Below are 20,365 nucleotides of genomic sequence, written 5' to 3' on the forward strand. Positions count from 1 at the left end.
GATGGAAGTGGAAGGGAAGGGGAGAGACAGAAGGAAAAACGTGGATGTGAAAGACATCAACCGATTGCCTCCTGCAGGATGGCGAGGTATATGTCCTTGACCAAAATCGACCCCAGGACCCTTCAGTCCATGAGCTGATGCTCTACCCACTGAGCCAAACCAGTTAGGGCAAAAACTTATTTTTCTTTATTTTTCTTTTTCTGTTAATCCTCATCCATTGATTTTTAGAGAGAGGAGAGACAGAGAGAAACATCAATGTGTCTATTGGTTGCCTCCTACAGGCACTGCAACCAAACCTGCAACCAAGGTACATGCCCTTGACTGGAATCGAACCCAGGACCCTTCAGTCCATCGGCCAACGCTCTATCCACTGAGGCAGAATGGCCAGGGCAAAACTCATTTTTCTTTAGAAGCGAAGTTGTTTTGACACAAGTATAGACATCTTCATTTTTCATTTGTTGTCATTGATAAGCAGTCAGCAGCCCAACAGCTAAAGGGGTTTATGCTATAAAATAATAGCCTAATGTACAAAGTGTCCGGTAGGTCGGACAGCTGTTCAACCAATTAAAGCATAATATGCTAATGATACGCTAAGGCCGCTCAACCGCTCGCTATCAGGTGCACTGACCACCAGGGGGCAGATGCTCCAACCGGTAGGTTAGCTTACTGCTGGGGTCCAGCCTATCCAGACTGAGCAAGACAAGCCAGGCATGCCCTGCAGCCCTCCTGTGGTCCCTCCCCAGCTGGCCAACCTCCCACATCCCTCCCCGGCCCTGATCATGCACCAGTGGGGTCCCTCAGCCTGGCCTGCACCCTCTTGCAATCCAGGCTGAGGGACTTCTCCCCCCTCCCAAGTGCACGAATTTCATGCACCAGGCCTCTACTGGATAAATACAAGTGGAGAAGCAACTCTGGCAAGGGGACATTTAGACTGAATGTTTAGAATTTATGAGGTCTATCTGAGAGTTTAGATTTGGACAAAATGACTCTTCCCTAACCTAAAAACTCCAAAGGTTCTTTGAGCATCTCTCATTTCACATAGGTGGTAGTGGGTGATAAACCACCCCAGAATCCAGGTGAAAGACATCAGCCTGCCTATTATACTGAAGTCTTCATTCCCTAGCCACGTGCTCTAGCAACAAGGAACTTTTACCTTTGTGCTGGCAGCTGGAAAGCCAGCTCTAACTTGGATGCCATTTCTCTGAAGTGTCTTCTAGTATAAAATGACACACCTCGAGTCTCTGTCATTTATTTATGCTCTAGTCTTTGTTATATCCTTCCTTCTTACTTTGGGCTTTTCTTTTGTTCTCTTTCTAATTCTTTGAGTTGTAGGGTTAAATGGTTTGCTGTTAATTTTTCTTGTGTTTTTGGTTTTTTTGAGGGGCCACATTATCTTAGTTCCAGAATTTAGTCTTCCTCTGGAATACTACCTAATTCCCTTCCTTATCATAGTGGGCATCTGTCTCATCTTAATAGTCATTTTCATGATCACAAAATTTTTCCAGGATAGACATAGAGCTAGAAGAAACAGACTTCATAAAGATCAACTTAAGAAACTCCCTATACATAAATTCAAAAAAGGAGATGAATATGATGTATGTGCCATCTGTTTGGATGAATATGAAGATGGAGATAAGCTCAGAATCCTTCCCTGTTCTCATGCTTATCATTGCAAGTGTGTAGACCCTTGGCTAACTAAAACCAAAAAAACTTGTCTAGTCTGCAAGCAAAAAGTCGTTTCTTCTGAAGGTGATTCAGACTCTGACACAGACAGCAGTCAAGAAGAAAACGAGGTGTCAGAACATACCCCTTTACTCAGACCTTTGGCTTCTGTCAGCACCCAGTCATTTGGGACTCTGTCGGAATCCCGCTCACATCAAAACATGACAGAATCTTCAGACTATGAAGAAGATGACAATGAAGATCCTGACAGTAGTGATGCAGAAAACGAAATTAACGAACATAGTGTTGTGGTCTAGCTGCAGTCTAATGAACAGGATTACAACATAGCAAATACTGTTTAGCCCAATCAGAAGATGATTGGGTTATTTCCCTTTATTTAGGTATATAATTTGATTTTTTGCTCCCTTCACAGATTTCTGTAGAAATAACTTATTTTTTAGATTTCTACAGTTTAATCTTACTGAAAGTTGTTGTTTCTTTTTTAAATCTAGTATTTACCTGCAGGAGTGTACTTCATTTTACTAACAAGTAACAACAGACTGGTACTGTAACTCAAGCATCAAATCAACTCTTATTTTGGAATGAAATATAGCCAAACATAAAAAAAAAAATTCAGTACAGCTTGCAATTAAGATCTAGATCACAGTATGCAAATTTTGTGCTTTGCACACAAGTCAGTGCTGTGGCCACCTAGTATTAGCTAAGCCAGCTCCCATCTCCATAAAGCTACCTAGAGTTGTTGAGTTGGAATGTTTGTTCTGGTATTACCCCAAATTGCCATCATGAGGGAGAGGCAACGAGGCAATTTAGCATTTTTCCTCCCATAGGCACCAAAACTCAAAGCTGTCTTTATCCTTTCTATTCCCAAGTAGTCTTATCCTTAAAGGAACAGTCTATACTGGCGCAGATTTCAAGTTTTAAGGTTCTTAAGTACTATAGTGTTATGTATGAACTTGATTCATCAGCTAAAGTAATATGTCACTGTACTTAACTTACTGAATTTCATATCCTTAAAGGCTTTATGTTGTGATCGAAGCAAAAAGGAAATGCTGTACAAAAATACCAAACTTCAGCAACTGTTAACATGCAGATCATATACCTCTCAATAAAGAGCATCTATGCTGATTACCCCTGCTAAAAAAAAAAAAAAAAAAAAAAAAGACACACCTCATATTAAATGTGTGTCTAAATTAATTGTAATTTCCACAGAGAACCCGGGCTAAATACTAGTAAATTGCTGGCAAAGACAATTCAGTTTCTGAGCATAACTTGTGCTGCCCCTTGAAACAATAGACAAAGCAAAACACTGTTGTTCCATGATTCAGACGAGTTTTTTTTTTCTTCAAAAGAAAAAAAACAAAAAGCAAAAATGCCCATTTATTCTCAGTCAGAAGGTTAAGATTTGTAACTATTGCTCTGAAGTAGAAATGAGTTCAATAGTCCTTTTAAGTGGGAATTTCTTGAAATGAAGAATGCGGCCAAAGTTGGGAACACCTTTCAGTGCAATTTCATTTTGCTCCCCAGAAAACTAAAGAACTCAGTAGCGGTCCCTTCCATTTGGAAGTGAGACTGAATCATCGTTGCCAAACTGTTTCTCGGAACCCTAGGGCTCTGCAGATGTCTTATGAGTTTTATTTCCCAGCTAGAGTCATTCCACTTTGACCTGTTATGTATTGGTGCTCCATAAACATTTACCCTTTAAAATATGTTCCTCTAATTATTTTTAAAAAGGGATTTTGAAAATATAATACATTAGCAAATATTTGAAATAGGTAATGCATTTTTCTTTCAGAACCCTGTTATTGAAATAAATATTAAAATGCAAGTATTCATAAACAATTTTTCTTTATTTTTAATATATCTACCCTACAGCCTAGATTATTATTATTTTAAATGTATTTTTATTGACTTCAGAGAGGAAGGGAGAGGGAGAGAGAGAGAGACAGAAACATCAATGACGGGGGAGAATCATTGATCTGCTGTCTCCTGCCTGCCCCACACTGGGGATTGAGACCACAACCCAGGCATGCACTCTGACTGGGAATCTAACCATGACCTCCTGCATTATGGGTTGTTGCTCAACCACCAAACCACACCGGCCAGACCTAGGTCATTTTTTAAAAAATAGCTTTACATCCTGCTTTTGAGCTTTTAGGTATATACTGAAGCCCCAAACTTAAGTTTGTGTAATACAACGTAGAGAAATTTGTTGCACCTAATTAAGAGCCTTATCATCCAGGCGCTATGCTGAGAATGAAGAGAATGAAGATGACTTTGCTAACTCAAAAGAGCGTCATGGACTGGTAAGAGAGTCACGTGAGTCTGTGATCAGTGTTTACACCACTCCTCTAGCAGCAGCGCTGATAGGGGCTTCTACTCAAAAGGGGGTTGGGTGGGATGAGGAAGACAGGAAGAAGCTGTAGCAAACCTGAATAGCCAGAATTCAGTCACAGCATAGAAGGTCCCTGGGACCTTCATTTTCAGGGGTTCTAAAGGCTGGGCGTTTAGGCGAGGTCTTGGGATAGAATCAATAAAATATTCATTGGCTTTATGCTGATAACCAAAACGAGATTTATTCTTTTAATTTGTCCTTGGGTGTGGTTGGCAAATGGGACTTAATTGGATTTTTGTTATCTGTCTCCCTGAGTAGGGTGATTTAAGCTATTTACCCTCTGGTTGGGGAGGAGAGTGCAAACCATTTACTCTTAAGTGTCCTTGATTTAGGGAAGATAGGATTTACTTGATGGATACAAACTGCATTTAATATCTGTCTCAGCTTCCCCATTCCACTTGTCCTGAAATTTTCCTAACTTCTTACTTTTCTATAATGCTGCTGGATATTTGTCAAACTGGATGTTTTGATAATATTAAATAATTATTTAAAATTATTTTTAGATACTGCACTGGTCAGTGAGTTCAATGGTTAGAGCATTGGCCCATGCACTGAAAGGTCTCAGGTTCAATTTCTGGTCAAGGGCACATACCTGGTTTGCAGGTTCAATCTCTGACCCAGTCGGAGCACATTCAGGTGGCAACTGATCAATATGTCTCTCTCACATCAGTGTTTCACTTTCTCTCTCCCTCCCCTCCTTCCCCTTCTACCTCCTTTCCACTCTCTCTAAACATCAATGGAGAAAATATCCTCAGGTGAGGATTAAACAAAAAATAAAATAATTTATTTATTTTTACTTATTTATTTTTTTAATCCTTACCCGAGTATATTTTTCCATTGATTTTTTGAGAGAGTAGAAGAGAGGGAAAAGACAGAGATAAATATCCATGTGAGAGAAACACATCTATTAGCTGCCTCCGGAATGAGCCGTGACCAGGGCCCGGGCTGAGAAGGAGCCTGCAACTGAGGTATATGCCCGTGATCAGAATCGAACCCAGACCCTTCAGTCCACAGGCCAACACTCTGTCCACTGAGCCAAATTGGGTAGGGCAAATATAACATTATTTTTAGATATAAAAAAGATATTGTAATTGAAAGGTGAACATGGTGGGTTAGCATTGTGGTGGGTTAACACATCCAGGTAGGCTAACTAGCCATCTCAGATGGTGATTAAAGAAAATGGAAGTTATGTGGGGAAAGGAGGTGGGGGATGGGATACCTAAAGGGAAGGGCTGCACAGCACCTAGCCAAGGGGACATTAGGTCGATGATGGCAGCCCCCAGGAACTGGAGCTCCATCCTTCTGCAGTCACTGGCGGGAAACTGGTGGTCAGTTGGGTTTGGGGCCTAGGCTGCTTGGAATGCGGATGGAATGCAGGTGTGCAGTCAGGTGCCTTCAGGACAGTTTCCATTCCTTGTATGGCCTGATTCCTGTGTCCAGCAAGTTTTACCTGGTTTTTTGGTTCTGTGGTGGGAAGCTTGCAAATGGCCATTAAGGATTGTATTGCCCCGTGGGCCTACCAATAATTATATGTAGAAAAAGTCTCCTGCCCCCAAATTGACAAATAAAATGATTTGAGGTCTGGTAGTTCCTTTCATGGTTGAGATGAAATGAGATTGGCTAGAACTCAATAGTTGTTGATGGTGGATGATGGATACAGAGGGTCTGCTTTGTACGTGTTTGAACTTTTCCATAATATAATATTTTCAAAAACAAAAACCCAAAACCCAACACACAAACCTCAAGGAAACAAATCAGATAATTATGTTGTAATAAATGCTAAGAAAAAAAAAGTGGTAATAAAATAGTTTTCCCACTTGAAGTTCTCACTAGCTTAAGGCACTGAGATAAATTCAGGCTACCAGGTCAGTTCCTCTCTAAATTACTGAGGTAAAGCCCACCAGGCCACCCTCCCTCCCCCCCCCCCCCCCCCGCCCCCCGCCGCCCCCTCCTCCAGTGGATAGGTGGAGTGCCTTTCTGTTTGAATTTCCATGGGTTGATTCAGTTTCTAATCTGAAAGAAAGGAGTCAGGATTCCAACCATTATCTGCCTAGTCCAAAACCGTTGGTCACACCCTGATCTAGACTATGCTTCCAGACTTTTAAGTGACTTTTCTTTAAGTAATTCTTTACCTTGAAGGCTTGAAGCACACATCCTGAAGATCTGGGGGGTGGTCTCATATTTATTTTTTCAATCATTTCTCCAGTAAACTGAAGCCGAGCCCTTGCAGACCACATTTTGAATTTAGTGCATATAAACTAAATTAAACTGATCTGGGCTCCATGGGTCCTGAGACTAATGGACTGAACCACTTTCCTAGGGCAGGGAAAGCGCCCCGTGAGACCCCTGCATGACAAAGCTGCCATAATGTTTGCTAATAATTTCTTTAGTGGCTCTGGCTCCTTGGAGTGGCTTCTTCAGGGTCACCTCTTGTCACATCTGCCTCCAACATTATGCTCCAGCGATTCCCATGTGCTTGCAGTTCCTTCAGTATTCACTAGTCCATCACTTGCCTTAATATTTTGGCTCTTGCTGCTCCTCTTCTAAACAGCCATACCCTTTCCTATACCCAGCTCCCCAGTATTACAAGCTTAATATTTGCATCTAGAACTAAATCCAGAAGGGATTATGTTATTCAAGCCCTACAATTCAAATCTAATCACCCAGTGAGTGACACACCCCTGGGCATAAATCAGTTACAAAATACCTCTGAATCTTTTTTTATTCGTTCCATAATAATGTCATTCAATCCATCACCACTATTCTCTGAGAAATGTCTGAAACTACTCTGGTCAATTGTAACTTGTCTTTAAGAATTTTTCCAGTTTCACCCCAAGTCTTTATTTCTTAAAAGTAAAAATCTCTCTTTTTAAAAATTCCTGAATGCTATTAATTACCCAATAATTCCAAGATCACCTAGTAAGATAAGATAGGGCATAAAACTGATAAAAACATCATCCGGTCAGATAATGGTGGGAGGGCGGAGCTTGGGAAGAGAAAGAAAAGAGCTCTTGAGAAACAGGAAGTAGAAGGAGACATTTGCTTATAAAAAGAGAAATCAGACTAGAAACCCTGTGGTTAAATGGAGTAAACCGCACGTACCCTCAGCACTGCTGGCATTGCCTTCCCCTGAGTGCTCCTGGAAATGGCAAACTCAAGAAGCGAAAAGGTAAGTTTAGTTCAAATAAAATTAATTTTCCGCAGATTCACTTTTTAAGACCTTTCTGGAGCTCACTTATGTTTTGCTCTTGCCATGCACGAATCTTCTGGGTGTAAGGACATTCTTTGTGGTTAATTATTTTCTTTCACGTGATTGTGGCTCTGTCTACTTGGGCGAGAGTAGAAAGGAGAAGCAAAGACTCTTTTTCATAGAGCAAAGTAAGAGATTTATTTTGCAGAAAGGCATGTTGTAGGTCAACAAGATAAAGACGGAAAAGAAGGAGAGCTGGTGTACCAAGAACATGGGAAAGATTAACATGGATAAGGACAAACAGGAAGGGACCAATTCATTTCTTCCAGGAGTGAGAAGTAATGTAATCCCAGTGGCCTTGGTATCAAATGGGTTTCCAGACCAGGCTTGGGTCACCCTGGACTGGAGGAGAGGATATAATTGAGGTTTCATGGGTATTTTCAGGGCTGCTGTACCAGGCTAGACGAGGACTGAATTGGCCAACATTAAATATATGATTATAAGCAGGTCATAGAGCTGCTTTGAGCCCCCATTTATCTCTAGAGTGGAGTAATAATGTCAATGCTTTTTTAAATGTGTGTGAAAGTGCTTTGAAAAAGCGGCATACAAATGTAAAATCCCTATATGCAAGCTAGGAGTTTGAGAGCTACAGGAAGTCATTGAGATTATTTAAATAGGGAAAAGGGAGGGCTGCTTCAGATGCCACTAGGCTGCTGTGGGAAAAATGTATTCCATTAGGGCTGGGATGGTTTTGAGAGAAAAAGCTAAGTTCAGAGATTTACTGAAGCATGTGTTACTCTGTGGCATTGGTCATTTAATTCCTAGACTTAGTGGCCTAATTTGTAAAATAGGAAAACTAATAAATTACTACAAGTATGTTATAAGGATTAAACAAGAAAATACAGAAAGCATCTAGCATAGTGCATGTTTACAAAACCAGTAAATGTTACTTCCTGCCTGTCCAGTTCACCTTTCAGTCCTTAGATCATTGAAGAACATTGAGTGCCCAATCCGTGCTGGGCACTGTGTTAGTTACTGTGATAGCAAAGGGAGGAAAACAGATGCATGCTCTCTCCTCAGGTCAGGGCTGAAATAAGGCCAATATGGCTGGAGCTCAGGAAGCTTTTAAGCTTGAATGGCAGGGCTACACTGTTCAGGGATGTGTCATGTAGGCTACATGAGAGAGTTTTGTCATTTACTCAGAAAGCAATGTTAAGCGATGGGAGTATTTTAAGCAGGCAGGAGAGCAATCTAAAGAAAGAGTAGAGTTAGAATGGGTTTGTTTTTTTTTAAAATATATTTTATTGATTTCAGAGAGGGCGAGAGAGAAACATTAATGATGAGAGAGAATCATTGATCGGCTGCCTCCTGCACGCCCCATGCTGGGGACCAAGCCCACAATTTGGGCATGTTCCCTGACCGGAATCGAACCCTGGACCGAACCCTGGACCTTTCAGTCCGCAGGCCGATGCTCTATCCACTGAGCCCCGCCGGCCTGGCTGGAATAGGTTTTTAATAACAAGACTTTTGCATCTTCCAGTGAGAGCTAATGATAGCTTGAGTTGCAAATCATGTGATGGAAGATGGGAAGGCAGCAACACGTCTCACATGGATTTCGGAGATAAAATGAAAGTATTTAGTGTTTTAGTTGATGGAAAGGAAGACCACAAGGGGAATGGTTTCCGAAAACCCCTTCAATTTCCTCTTTTAGGATCCTCACCCAAGGATATTTTTCCATTGATTTTTAGAGAGTGGAAGGGAGAGGGGGAGAGAGAAAGAAACATTGATATGTGAGAGAGACACAGCGATTGGTTGCCTCCAGCACATGGTCCTAATGAGACCCAGAACCCTTTCGCGGGCCAAAGCTCTATCCACTGAGCAAAACCGGGTAGGGTCTTTCCATTTCCTCTTTATCACTTGTAAATCTGTTTTTACCCATTTTCTCATTTTTTAAAAAAATGTAGTAAAAGGTCTGCTAATAACACCATATTTAAGGAAATCTTGGTAATTTTTTTCCATCACCTTCTCAGTTTTGTATTCATTAGGTGTGATTTGAAAGTAAGCAGTTTAATTGTATGCATCAAATGAAAATTGGTAACTGACCCTTTTCAGGATTTCTTTCAGGATGAATTAGAAGAAGAAAATGTGATACTCACATTGGTTCCAATAAGCGAGGAACATAATGAACATCAAATGGAACCAAGTGTTTCTTCAACCTCAGACAGCAAACTGACAGCGCCTGGGACAAACGATAAAGGTGAGATGATAAGGATTGCTCAGTGTGCTGCTCCTCCAGCTCTGGGAAGTCAGGAAAAAGGGATTTTTCTTTTCTCTTCTTTGACCATACAAGGCCCAACTCACCTCAATTACCCATAATAAGAGATTTCTCTAACTCCCATGCTTGTTATCTGCTAAGCACTATGTACTGCCTTGCTTTTAAGACACAAAAATCAGCATGTGGAGTGTTTGGGGCAGAGCATAGTCTTATGGGGCAACTGGCTAGAAGTTCAAATTTCCAACCCCTGACCCTCACCCTTCTCTTCATTTTGGTTAATACATACTTTATATACCTCTTACAAAGACTAATTTTTTCTAGCTTTATTGACATATTTACACAATCCTATAATTTTAAGGTGTACAGTGTAATGATTGGTACACATATATATTGTAAAATGATTATAAAAATAAGGTTAATTAACACATTCATTTAAGATTTACTCTTTTTTTAATCATCATTCGAGGATGTTTTAATTAATTAATTAATTGTATTTTTATTAACTTCAGAGTGAAAGGGAGAGGGACAGATAGAACCATCAATGAGAGAGAGTCTTTGATCGCTGCTTTCTGCACGCCCCTTACTGGGGATCGAGCCCACAACCTGGGCATGTGTCCTTGACTGGAAACAAACCTGGGACCCTTTGGTCCACAGGCTGACACTCTTATCCACAGAGCCAAACCAGCTAAGGCTGAGGATGTTTTTATTGCTTTTAGGGAGAGAGGGAGGAGGGAGGAAGGAGAGGAGGGAGAGAGAGAGAAAGAAAGAAAGAAAGAAAGAAAGAAAGAAAGAAAGAAAGAAAGAAAGAAAGAAAGAAAGAAAGAAAGAAAGAAAGAAAGAAAGAAAGAAAGAAAGAAATTGATCGCCTCCTGTATCCAACCCAAAACCTGGATATGTGCCTTGACTAGGAACCTGCATATAGGATGATACTCTAGCCAACTGAGCCACACCGACCAGGGCAAGATTTTCTATCTTAGTAACTTTTAAGCATACAATACAATATTGTTAATGTAGTCACCATGCTGTACATTCATCTCCAAAACGTATTCATCTTCTAACTGAAAAATTATACCCTTTGATCAACATCTCCCTATTTTTCTCATCTCCAAACCCCAGGGAACCACCACTCTACCCTCTGTTTCTATGAGTGAGTTCTGCTTTTTTAAATTCCATATACAAGTGAGATCATAGAGTATTAGGAAGATAAAATCATTTTGAAAAACATGTAATATTTTGCTAGGTTGAGTAATTACTGATCAAATATCTAGCAGCTCTTAATATCATAACCCTTTATCTCCTTAGTGCTTCATATAAGGCATTGAATATGTATTTTCAGATGATGAAGTACATAATGACAAATTATGGCTAAGCAGATTGAGTAGAGAAAAATAAAACAGGATGACCATTGTTGGTTGGGATGCTTTCTTGGATTCTTATTGGTCCAAGATCTAGACATTTTGGAGGAGCCATCCAATATAATGTTCTGTTCAGCTTGTGTTGATGGCCATAAACACAGCAGGTTGCTATGTTAGTGTAAAAAGCATGGAGCTTGGCCAGTGTAGCTCAGTGGTTGAGCAACTACCTATGAACCAGGAGGTCATGGTTCAATTCCAAGTCAGGGCATATTCCTGGGTTTTGGGCTCCATCCCAAGTAGGGGGCGTGCAGAAGGCAGCCAATCAATGATTCCCCCTCATCATTGATGTTTCTGAAATCAATTATAATATTTAAAAAAATATGGAATTTTGAATATCAAAATGTACATTTGAGTCTCAAGTCTGTCATTTTATTGGATATGTGGTATTGGACAAGTCCTTTATTCTTGAATCTGTTATCTTATTTGTAATATGAGAAAAAATATTTGGTACCTATATGTATAAATTGGGTTGTAAGAAATAAGTGAGAACTTGGTAAAATTATAAAGAATCTTACAAATTTTAAATTATTACTACTTTGATTTTCTTCTTTTCTCAGTTAATCTTCCTCAAATGAATGAACAATTCAAAGATGGCCCAAAACCAATCCTTCCCTTGCCAACCAATTTGCCATCATTTAATAAAGTGCGTCACGACACTTTGCGGAACTGGTGCCAACAATTGAATTTGAGTACCGATGGTAGGGTGAGTACATTGGTGAGAATTTCTGCCACTCAGAGCAAATATTCAAAGTATTGCCAACTTTGCTTTTTCTCTCTTTCTTAAATTCCTTAGAAAATAGAGGTTTATCTGAGGCTCAGCGAACACGCTTATTTTGAAAAAAAGCGAGTGAATAGGAAGCATGGAGACAATGTAAAGGTGAGTTCTGACTGTGAATTGTTCCTCCTCTCCCAGCATCTCCACATACTAGTATGTTGTACCTCTAAGATAGGGGTGAGGAATGTCCAACCATCTAAGGCCCACGATATCATTTCATCTGGCCATGCCAAGACAACTGCAGGTTGTCTAGGAGCTTGTTTCATAACAACATGAATTTATATTAAGTGAATTATATTAAGAGAATGATGTTACAAATATTCAAATGGCCCTTGATCGAAAAAAGGTTCTTCTCAACCTTGCTTGCTCTAAGGCAAGATTTCTCAACCAAGACTATTGACATTTTGAGCCAAATAAGTTCTTTTTGTTTGGAGGCTGTCCTGTGTATTTTAGGATGTTTAGCAGACTAAACATCCTTGGCCTCTATCCACTTGATGTTAATAGCAATGCTTCCTCCCTCACAGTTTTAGCAATCAGCAATTTCTTCCATTTGAGAACCACTACCCTAAGGGAACTAACATTTCTAAACCTTCCCCATGCTGACCCACTTGGGTAAATGTATAAAGAATGATCAAATTGATATAGAAGTCATTACGGTAGTAGCACTTCACAGAATACTCATCATGAATGCCATTTGCAGAATGTTGCTGAAACACCAGAGGAGGCCACATTGCAGTCATGTTCGGGGAAACTGACCAAGAGATCAAGGAGTAAGAAAAGTCATCAGATGAACAAAAGAGAGGAAGAGACTCATACGGTTGAGATGACCAGTATAATTGAAGTGGCCAATACAGTTGAAGTGGCCAATACAGTTGAAGTGGCCAGTACAGTTGAAGTGGCCAATACCGTTGAAGTGACCAATACAGTGGAAGTGATAACTTCAGCTCGTGAGGCCATGCTGGCAGCATGGTCAAGAATTGCTGCAAGAGGCTCGCTATCTAAGGCTGCGAATTCATACAGCATTCCTATTTCTGTTGAGAATTTTCTGCTGCAAACATCTGGTAAGATCAACTTTAAACAGTAAGCGCCATTCCAGAGAAAGAAGGTTAACTTTTATTAGTCCAATACTGAAAGGTAGTACAAGGAAAAGAGTTAGTTAAAATATCTGTAGATTGGATATTGGGTTCATAGAAAAGTTACCTTTTGATTGATAGTCAAGTTTTGCTGGATGAACTTCTAAGCCAGGTGATAGAGTGCTGACCCTTTCTGATCACTAAGCAGAAGTATAAGGTGGGGGGAAAGCATAATCTGATAATGTGGTCAGCCACAGCCTGAGGTCTTTTATTTTTTTTAATAATTTTATTGATTTCAGAGAGGAAGGGAGAGGGAGAGATAGAAACATCAATGATGAGAGAGAATCATTGATCTGCTGCCTCCTGCATGGCCCCCACTGGGGATTGAGCCCACAACCGAGGCATGTGCCCTTGACCAGAATTGAACCTGGGACCCTTCAACCCATAGGTCCATGTTCTATCCACTGAGCCAAATCAGCTAGGGCCAGCCTGAGGTCTTTTTCTCTCCTTTTCCTCAAGGCTTTCTTCATAGCATAGTGTGGGGATTTGAACAGCCCTGGTTCAGATTATTTTTTTTAAGATTTTTAAAAAAATATGTTTTTATTGATTTCAGAGAGGAAGGGAGAGGAAGAGAGAGATAGAAACATCAATGATGAGAGAGAATAATTGATCGGCTGCCTCCTGCATGCCCCACAATGAGATCAAGCCCGCAACCTGGGCATGTACTCTTGATCGGAATCAAACCTGGGACCCATCAGTCTGCAGGCTGACGCTCTATCCATTGAGCCAAACCAGCTAGGGCTAGGATATTGTTATATATTTCAGAAGTGAAGGGAGGGAAAGAGAGAGAAACATCAATGATGAGAGAAAATCATTGATCAGCTGCTTTCTGCATGGGCCCACACTGGGGATCGAGCCTGCAATCCGGGCATGTGCCCTGACTGGGAATCAAACCTATGACCTCCTGGTTCATAGGTCGGATCTCAATCACTGAGCTATGCCAGCTGGACCAGGTTCTTTTTTGTTTTTGTAAGAGAACAACTATTGGGTAAATTACAGAGGTAGAAAAAGTAATTTCTAGAAGAATTGGGCTTTGGAAATAAGTTATAGAGGTAAAGGTCGGACCCTTGGAGCTTGGGAGTGAGGGAGCTAATGCTAATATGACTGGAGGTGATGAGGAAGAGAAAGGGAAAGAAAAAGGCACAGGCGTGCTTCCAGAAGGGAGAGCACCCAGGCCAGATTCTTGTTTTATGACTTTCTTGGTTTGTCGCATTGGCAAGTTAGTGAGCATAAACCCTGGTATCCGGTTTTATTAAATGAAGATTACAACTATTGTATTTCATAGAATGATTATGAGACTTAGGAGATACAACTTGGCACATTAAAAAGCAGGCAATAATAAAATGTTTGGGGCCCCTGTCCTCTTAAGAAATCTTGAGAATAACTTAGCCTTGTCTTCCTCCAACTCCTCCTCTCCTTGATATTTTTGTTTTCATCTCTAGCTGACCCTAGCTCAGGTCAGCCAAAAGTCCTCATTCATTTTTGCTTGAGTTCTTTTCCTCTCCACATCATTTCCAAAAGTATTCTGGCTCCTCTTTTATCCAGGGCTGACTTGTAAGGCACGTTGTTCATTACACAAGGAACCCAGCCAAAGGAAGACAGACAGAAGCTGAAATTGGCCTACTGTCTGCTGTCCAAGTAGCACTCCCTCCTATGAAAAGGAATGGGCACTGTTTTGCTAATTTCCAAAAGCACTGTCCACTTACATATCTGTCTCTGAAGAACTGCTTACCCAACAGCAACACCTCTTTCTAATTTTCATGAATGTGCCATATGACCTAGTAGCATTCCACACTTATTCATCCTTTTAGTACTAAAAGGAAGGAAGGGAGGTACTTCAGGAAGGAAGGGAGAGAAGGAGAGAGACAGAAACACCAATGATGAGAGAGAATCGTTTATCGGCTGTCTCCTGCCTGCCCCATACTGGAGATCAGGCCCGCAACCTAGGCATGTACCCCTGACTGGAATCGAACGTGGGACCTTTCAGTCTGCAGGGTGATGCTCTATCCACTGAGCCAAACCAGCTAGGGCATTAGTACCTCTTTATTTAGCAGTTATTAAGCATCTACTGTGATCCAAGAGTGTGTCTAATCACTGGGTATATAGTGCTAAACATAATCTTTATTGTTTCACAGTCTGATGGGAGTTTTTATGAATATTTGAGCTCATGGTGACTGCTTCTTTCTCAATTTCAAACACTCTATCTTACCTTGTTTTGTCTTAAATGTCCCTCTCCCCAATTAGATTGTTCCTTGGTCTTTCAACAAAGATCATTTTGCCTGTTTTTTATATTTAAAGCAGTACAATGTAGTAGTTAGACCAGCGGTTCTCACCTGTGGGTCGCGACCCCTTTGGGGGTCGAACGACCCTTTCACAGGGGTCGCCTAAGACCATCGGAAAACACATATATAATTACATATTGTTTTTGTGGTTAATCACTATGCTTTAATTATGTTCAATTTGTAACAGTGAAAATAACATCCTGCATATCAGATATTTACATTACAATTCATAACAGTAGCAAAATTACAGTTATGAAGTAGCAACAGACATAATTTTATGGTTGGGGGTCACCACAACATGAGGAACTGTATTAAAGGGTCACAGCATTAGGAAGGTTGAGAACCACTGAGTTAGACAAATGGGTTATGAATCAATACCTGGATCCATAGCTTGGTTCTGAGAAAATTATAATATTTAACACTGCAAGCTTCAGTTACTTCATTTTTAAATAAGAAAAGTGAATAGAATGTAAATATAAATGTTCTTAATAAATTTATGAATACATGTAAACCATTTAGCAAGCATTTAAAAAGGTAATTGTTATCACTCATGCTATATAATTTGTGAAGTTAGAGTATACTGTCTTTTGGTCTACATTTTTCATGCTTCTCATTCAATCAATCCATCAACAGAAAATAAGAGCCAAGTCAAGAGTGAGTTGCTGAGAGGTTGGATTGGGGTGCAATTACTTGATCTTCACTGTTTATATTTGCTTCTCTTTCCTCCCCAGGTGTCAGGTGGTGTGTGGTCCATGGCAGACATCTCTTGGCAGACAAAAAGGGTTGGGTTCGCCTGCAGTTCCACGCAGGTCAGACCTGGGTGCCTGACACTCCCACGAAGATGATTTCTCTCTTACTTTTACCGGCCTGTACATTCCCATCCCCAGACCTAGAAGATAACATGTTATGCCCTGACTGTGTTAAGAGGTAACCCTTAAATACGTTTTCTATATGTCTAGATGGTAGGAGAAAGCAAATGGTCAAACATACTGTTTTCTTAATTTGCCATATAGATCAGGCAAACATAGGAAGGAAAAAGAACTTGATAGTGGATTAGAACTCAGATAAGTATGTGCTTCTTAGCAATCTTAAAGTATGTGACAAGTTAGAATATTAATTTTCTCAAGTTTAGTGATCTGTTTTATTTTTTTGTTTTTGTTTTTTTAAAAATATATTTTATTGATTTTTTTTACAGAGAGGAAGGGAGCGGGATAGAGAGTTAGAAACATCGATCGGCTGCCTCCTGCACATCCCCCACTGGGGATGTGCCTGCAGCCAACGTACATGCCCTTGACCGGAATCGAACCTGGGACCGTTCAGTCCTCAGGCCAATGCTCTATCCACTGAGCCAAACGGGCTAGGGCTAGAGATCTGTTTTAAGAAACAAAGTTGTTATGCCAGATATTTAGCTGGGGTTAAGAAAATTAGTAAGGCAAAATCCATGTAGCATGTGGGGGGAAATGAGACTTATACTTTAAACAAGAAAGAATTTAAATTAAAAAAAAAAAGATACTGTGAAATAAATGGAGTAGCTTAGGGAAACTTCAGAAAGGATTACGTGCACTGAGGAAGATCTTGTCAGTTAGAAAATAATAATTTGGGCATTTGGTAGTGGAAACAGCTCATACAAATACCTGAAAATAAAAGAACATGACATACTTAAAAATAGCAGATAGGTCAATATGATTGAAGCTATATTGACAAGTCTAGAAAGAGAGGGGTAGATCAATGATGGGTTTCTTTCTATAATGATGGCCTCATATATTATCTGGTGAGTCATAATTTCTCAGTCACTTTTGGGATATAGACTCCCTTGAGAATATAATAATAGTTATATACCCACTGTTCAGGAAAATATGCATTGGGCATACACAAGCACTGGTTTAGATTTTCTATAGACTATGGAACTCTTTTTTGTTTATTTTTTTAGACTATAGAACTCTTAATGTTCACCCATTAATAACAGCTTTTGGTGATGGGTTTGGGTGGAGGTAAGGACATGGATTGTAATCTTGCAACAAAAACTAGGTTGGAGGTTAAGTAAGAGATTACTATAATTCTGAAAAGATATAATTTATAAACTTGGCAAAAAGTTTAAAGAGGAATGGGACAAATTTAAGAGATAAAAGAGTATAAGGAAGGGTGCTATCTTATTAGATAGAGGAAAGGCAGAAGTCTCCCCAGTTCAGTGGTGAAGAATATGACATGTGAGACATGCTTGACATGGGCCTAGATGTCTGAGATAAGAATGGGTTTATAGAGAAACATTTTTGGGAGTCATTAGCATTTAAATTGTACATAAGAGTATGTAGGAAATAAAAGGGACATAGGAAAGAACCCTAAAGAGAGTCAGTGGCAGGTGAACAATGGAGACTAAAAGTACAGTTATAGGTTGGGAAACAAGTAAGATAAAGAAGCAATGGGCAGAGTTTCTGAAGAACATGGTTGGCAGTGAGATGGCCATGTAAGATTATGAATAATGCAGTGCTGGATGTTTTTTTGTTTTTTTAATTGATGTTAGAGGAAAGGAGAGGAAGAGAGAGAGAGAAACATTGATCAGTTGCCTCTTGCACATTCCCAGACCTAGCATCGAACTGCAACTTGGGTATGTTCCCCTACTGGGAATCAAACCCACCACGCTTTGGTGCTTGGGACAACACTCCAACCACCTGTGCCACACAGGCCACAGCTGCAGTGCTGTTGAGAATGTCAGTTTAGGACATAACTGATGCCTTTTTTGAGAGTAGGTTGAGAGGATCAGTATATGCAGAAATGTGATAGTGACAAGTTAGAGCATGTGAAGGACTATGGCAGAACATACTGGCAATCTGTACCACCTGAGTGAGAAGGAGATGGCAGTTAGCTGAAATAATAAGATCAAGGGTGCTTCCTTCCTTTCTTCCTGCATTCCTTCTTTTCTTTCTCCCTCCCTTCTTTTTTCTTTGTATTTTTTAATGCGAAAATCATGAGCATGTGTGAACAGAGAGGGGATGTGGGAGAAACTGTGGGAAGGAAGGAACAGTATAAAGGAAGTGGAACCAATTGTAGTGTACAGAATGTGAGGCTTGATATTAAGTGGACAATCTTGTTTCTTTAAGACGTAGAATTCTTTCACTCACCATTCTTAGGTGAGGGTGTGGGTGCTAACTACTTAGGAACTCCAGAAGTAGATTCCTTCTTTTATTGCTCATTTCCAAGGGGTTCGTATGGAATGGTTATCTTAGTCTAAGTTTTTAAAAATTCTTTTCTCACTTGTTTTCTAGGAATAAAAGGATGGTGGAGAAATTAGCTAAAATGAGGAAGAGATAAAGTAACCTGGTTTGAACACTCTCAACACAAAAGAAATGGTGGAGAGCTCACAACTAAATTAACTTGTGTCCCACTGATGGCTGTGCTCTGCCCTGGACACCCTCAGCATTCCTGATGCCTTGAGTACAGATGTGAATGTTAGATTCTATATTGGAGGTTTGCCACTGCTGCCTCAGGTGTTCAGCTATGTAGAATACGGTTTTGTTGTAATTAATAGATTTTTAAAGCAGCTTTAAGGCTTTTGGAAAAATTGAGCAGAAAGTAAGAGTTCCCAAATTCTGTCTCTCATCCCCCCCATTTCCCCTACTATCAACACCCTACACCAGAATGGTAAATTTGTTGAACTTACATTGACCCATCATTATCACTGAAAGCCCGTAGTTGACGTGAGGGTTCACTCTTTCACACTCTGAGTTTTGACAAATGTATAGAGATGTATCCACTATTATAGAATCATACAAAAATAGTTTCACTGCCCTAAACAACCTGTACTCCTATTTGACATTCTCTGTTCCCAATCCCTGACCCCCTGATATTTTTACTGTATCCATAGCTTTGTCTTTTCCAAAATGTCATACAATTGGAATCATACCGTAGCCTTTTCATAGTCACTTCTTTCACAGCAATGTGCATTTAAGGTTCCTCCCTGTCTTTTCACAGCTTGGTAGCCCACTCCTTTTTGGCACTAAATATTCAATTGTCTGGGTGTACCATAATTTATCCATTCACACATTGAAAGTCATCTTGGTTGCTTCCAAATTTTGGCAATTATGAATAAAACTGTTGTAAACATTTGTGTTCAAGTTTTTGTGGACATACATTTTCAACTTATTTGGAGGAGCATGATTTTTGGATCTTATGTTAAGAGGATATAGCTTTATGAGAAACTGCCAAACTTTCTTCCAAAGTAGCTGTATCATTCTGAATTCCCACCAATGATGAATTAGAATTCAGTGATTTGGACTTTAGCCATTCTAATAGGTATGTAATGATATCTCATTGTTGTAATTTGCAGTTTCCTAATTACATATTATGTGGACCGGCTTTTAATATGCTTTGTCATCTGTATACCTTTGGTGAAGTGTCAGTTCAGGTCTTTTGCCATTTGTTTTTAACCTGGCTATTCATTTTGTTTTATTTTTGAAGGTTAGTAATATTTTATAATACATTTTAAAAATTTTTTTATTTGATTGCTTTGAGAGAAAGCGGAAGGAAGAGAAATAAAAACATGAGTTCATTGTTACACTCATTTATGCACTCATTGGTTGATTATATGTACCCTGATCAAGGGTCAAACCCAAAACCTTGTCATATCTGGATGACACTCTAACTAACTGAGCTATTCAGCAAGGCTTATTAAGTTTTAAGAGTTCTTTTTATATTTTGGATGACATTCCTTTATCAGATATGCCTTTTGCAAATATTTTTCCCAGTTTTTGGCTTGTCCTCTCATTCTGTTGACTAATTAGTATATTTAAATCATTGATATTTAAAGTGATTAATAGAGATGCATTGAGATATTTTTCATTCCCCCGTTTTTAGTGTTTGTTTTTTGTTTGTTTTTTTGTCTTTCTCTTGTTCCCTTCTCTGGTTCTAATTGAAACATTTTATTAGATATTAATAAAATGGATACCCATTAATCGAATTTAAAAACACATCTGGATGCAGAAAAAGCATATAACAAAATCTTATGATGGAAACACAACACAAAAAGAATAGAATGGCCCTGGCTGGTTTGGCTCAATGGACAGAGCGTCAGCCTCCAGACTGAAGGGTCCTGGTTCAAGTCTAGTTAAGAGCACATGCCCAGGGTTGCAGGCTCAATCCCCTTCCTCTCTGAAATTTATATATATATTAGAATGAAACCCTGCCTGGGTGCCTCAGTTGGTTGGAGCATTGTCCTGTAAACAA

General features: G+C 39.7%; 2 protein-coding genes across 2 annotated transcripts; both read left to right on the forward strand.

Annotated features, from left to right (window-relative positions):
- The first annotated feature begins 1,377 nt into the window (after positions 1-1,377).
- On the forward strand, positions 1,378-2,317 carry LOC132230432 (E3 ubiquitin-protein ligase RNF13-like). The gene has a single exon (XM_059687885.1). It carries the CDS (start codon positions 1,485-1,487, stop codon positions 1,977-1,979), a length of 495 nt encoding a protein of 164 aa, XP_059543868.1. The 5' UTR covers positions 1,378-1,484; the 3' UTR covers positions 1,980-2,317.
- Positions 2,318-7,220: 4,903 nt separating this feature from the next.
- On the forward strand, positions 7,221-18,454 carry DPPA2 (developmental pluripotency associated 2). Its single transcript, XM_059686176.1, has 8 exons — positions 7,221-7,244; positions 9,378-9,522; positions 11,513-11,658; positions 11,749-11,832; positions 12,431-12,560; positions 12,645-12,791; positions 15,877-16,072; positions 18,409-18,454. The coding sequence occupies exons 1-8, from the start codon at positions 7,221-7,223 to the stop codon at positions 18,452-18,454; spliced, it is 918 nt and encodes a 305-aa protein (XP_059542159.1).
- The last annotated feature ends 1,911 nt before the right edge of the window (positions 18,455-20,365 follow it).

Source organism: Myotis daubentonii, chromosome 3 (assembly GCF_963259705.1).
Source record: "Myotis daubentonii chromosome 3, mMyoDau2.1, whole genome shotgun sequence".
Taxonomy (NCBI): Eukaryota; Metazoa; Chordata; class Mammalia; order Chiroptera; family Vespertilionidae; genus Myotis; species Myotis daubentonii.

Coding starts and splice junctions, on each gene's coding strand:
- LOC132230432 (XM_059687885.1), top strand. CDS start 1,485: ATGATCACAAAATTTTTCCAGGATAGACATAGAGCTAGAAGAAACAGA.
- DPPA2 (XM_059686176.1), top strand. CDS start 7,221: ATGGCAAACTCAAGAAGCGAAAAG. Junction 11,833..12,430: donor AGCATGGAGACAATGTAAAG/GTGAGTTCTGAC, acceptor TGCCATTTGCAG/AATGTTGCTGAAACACCAGA. Junction 12,561..12,644: donor TCATACGGTTGAGATGACCA/GTATAATTGAAG, acceptor ATACCGTTGAAG/TGACCAATACAGTGGAAGTG.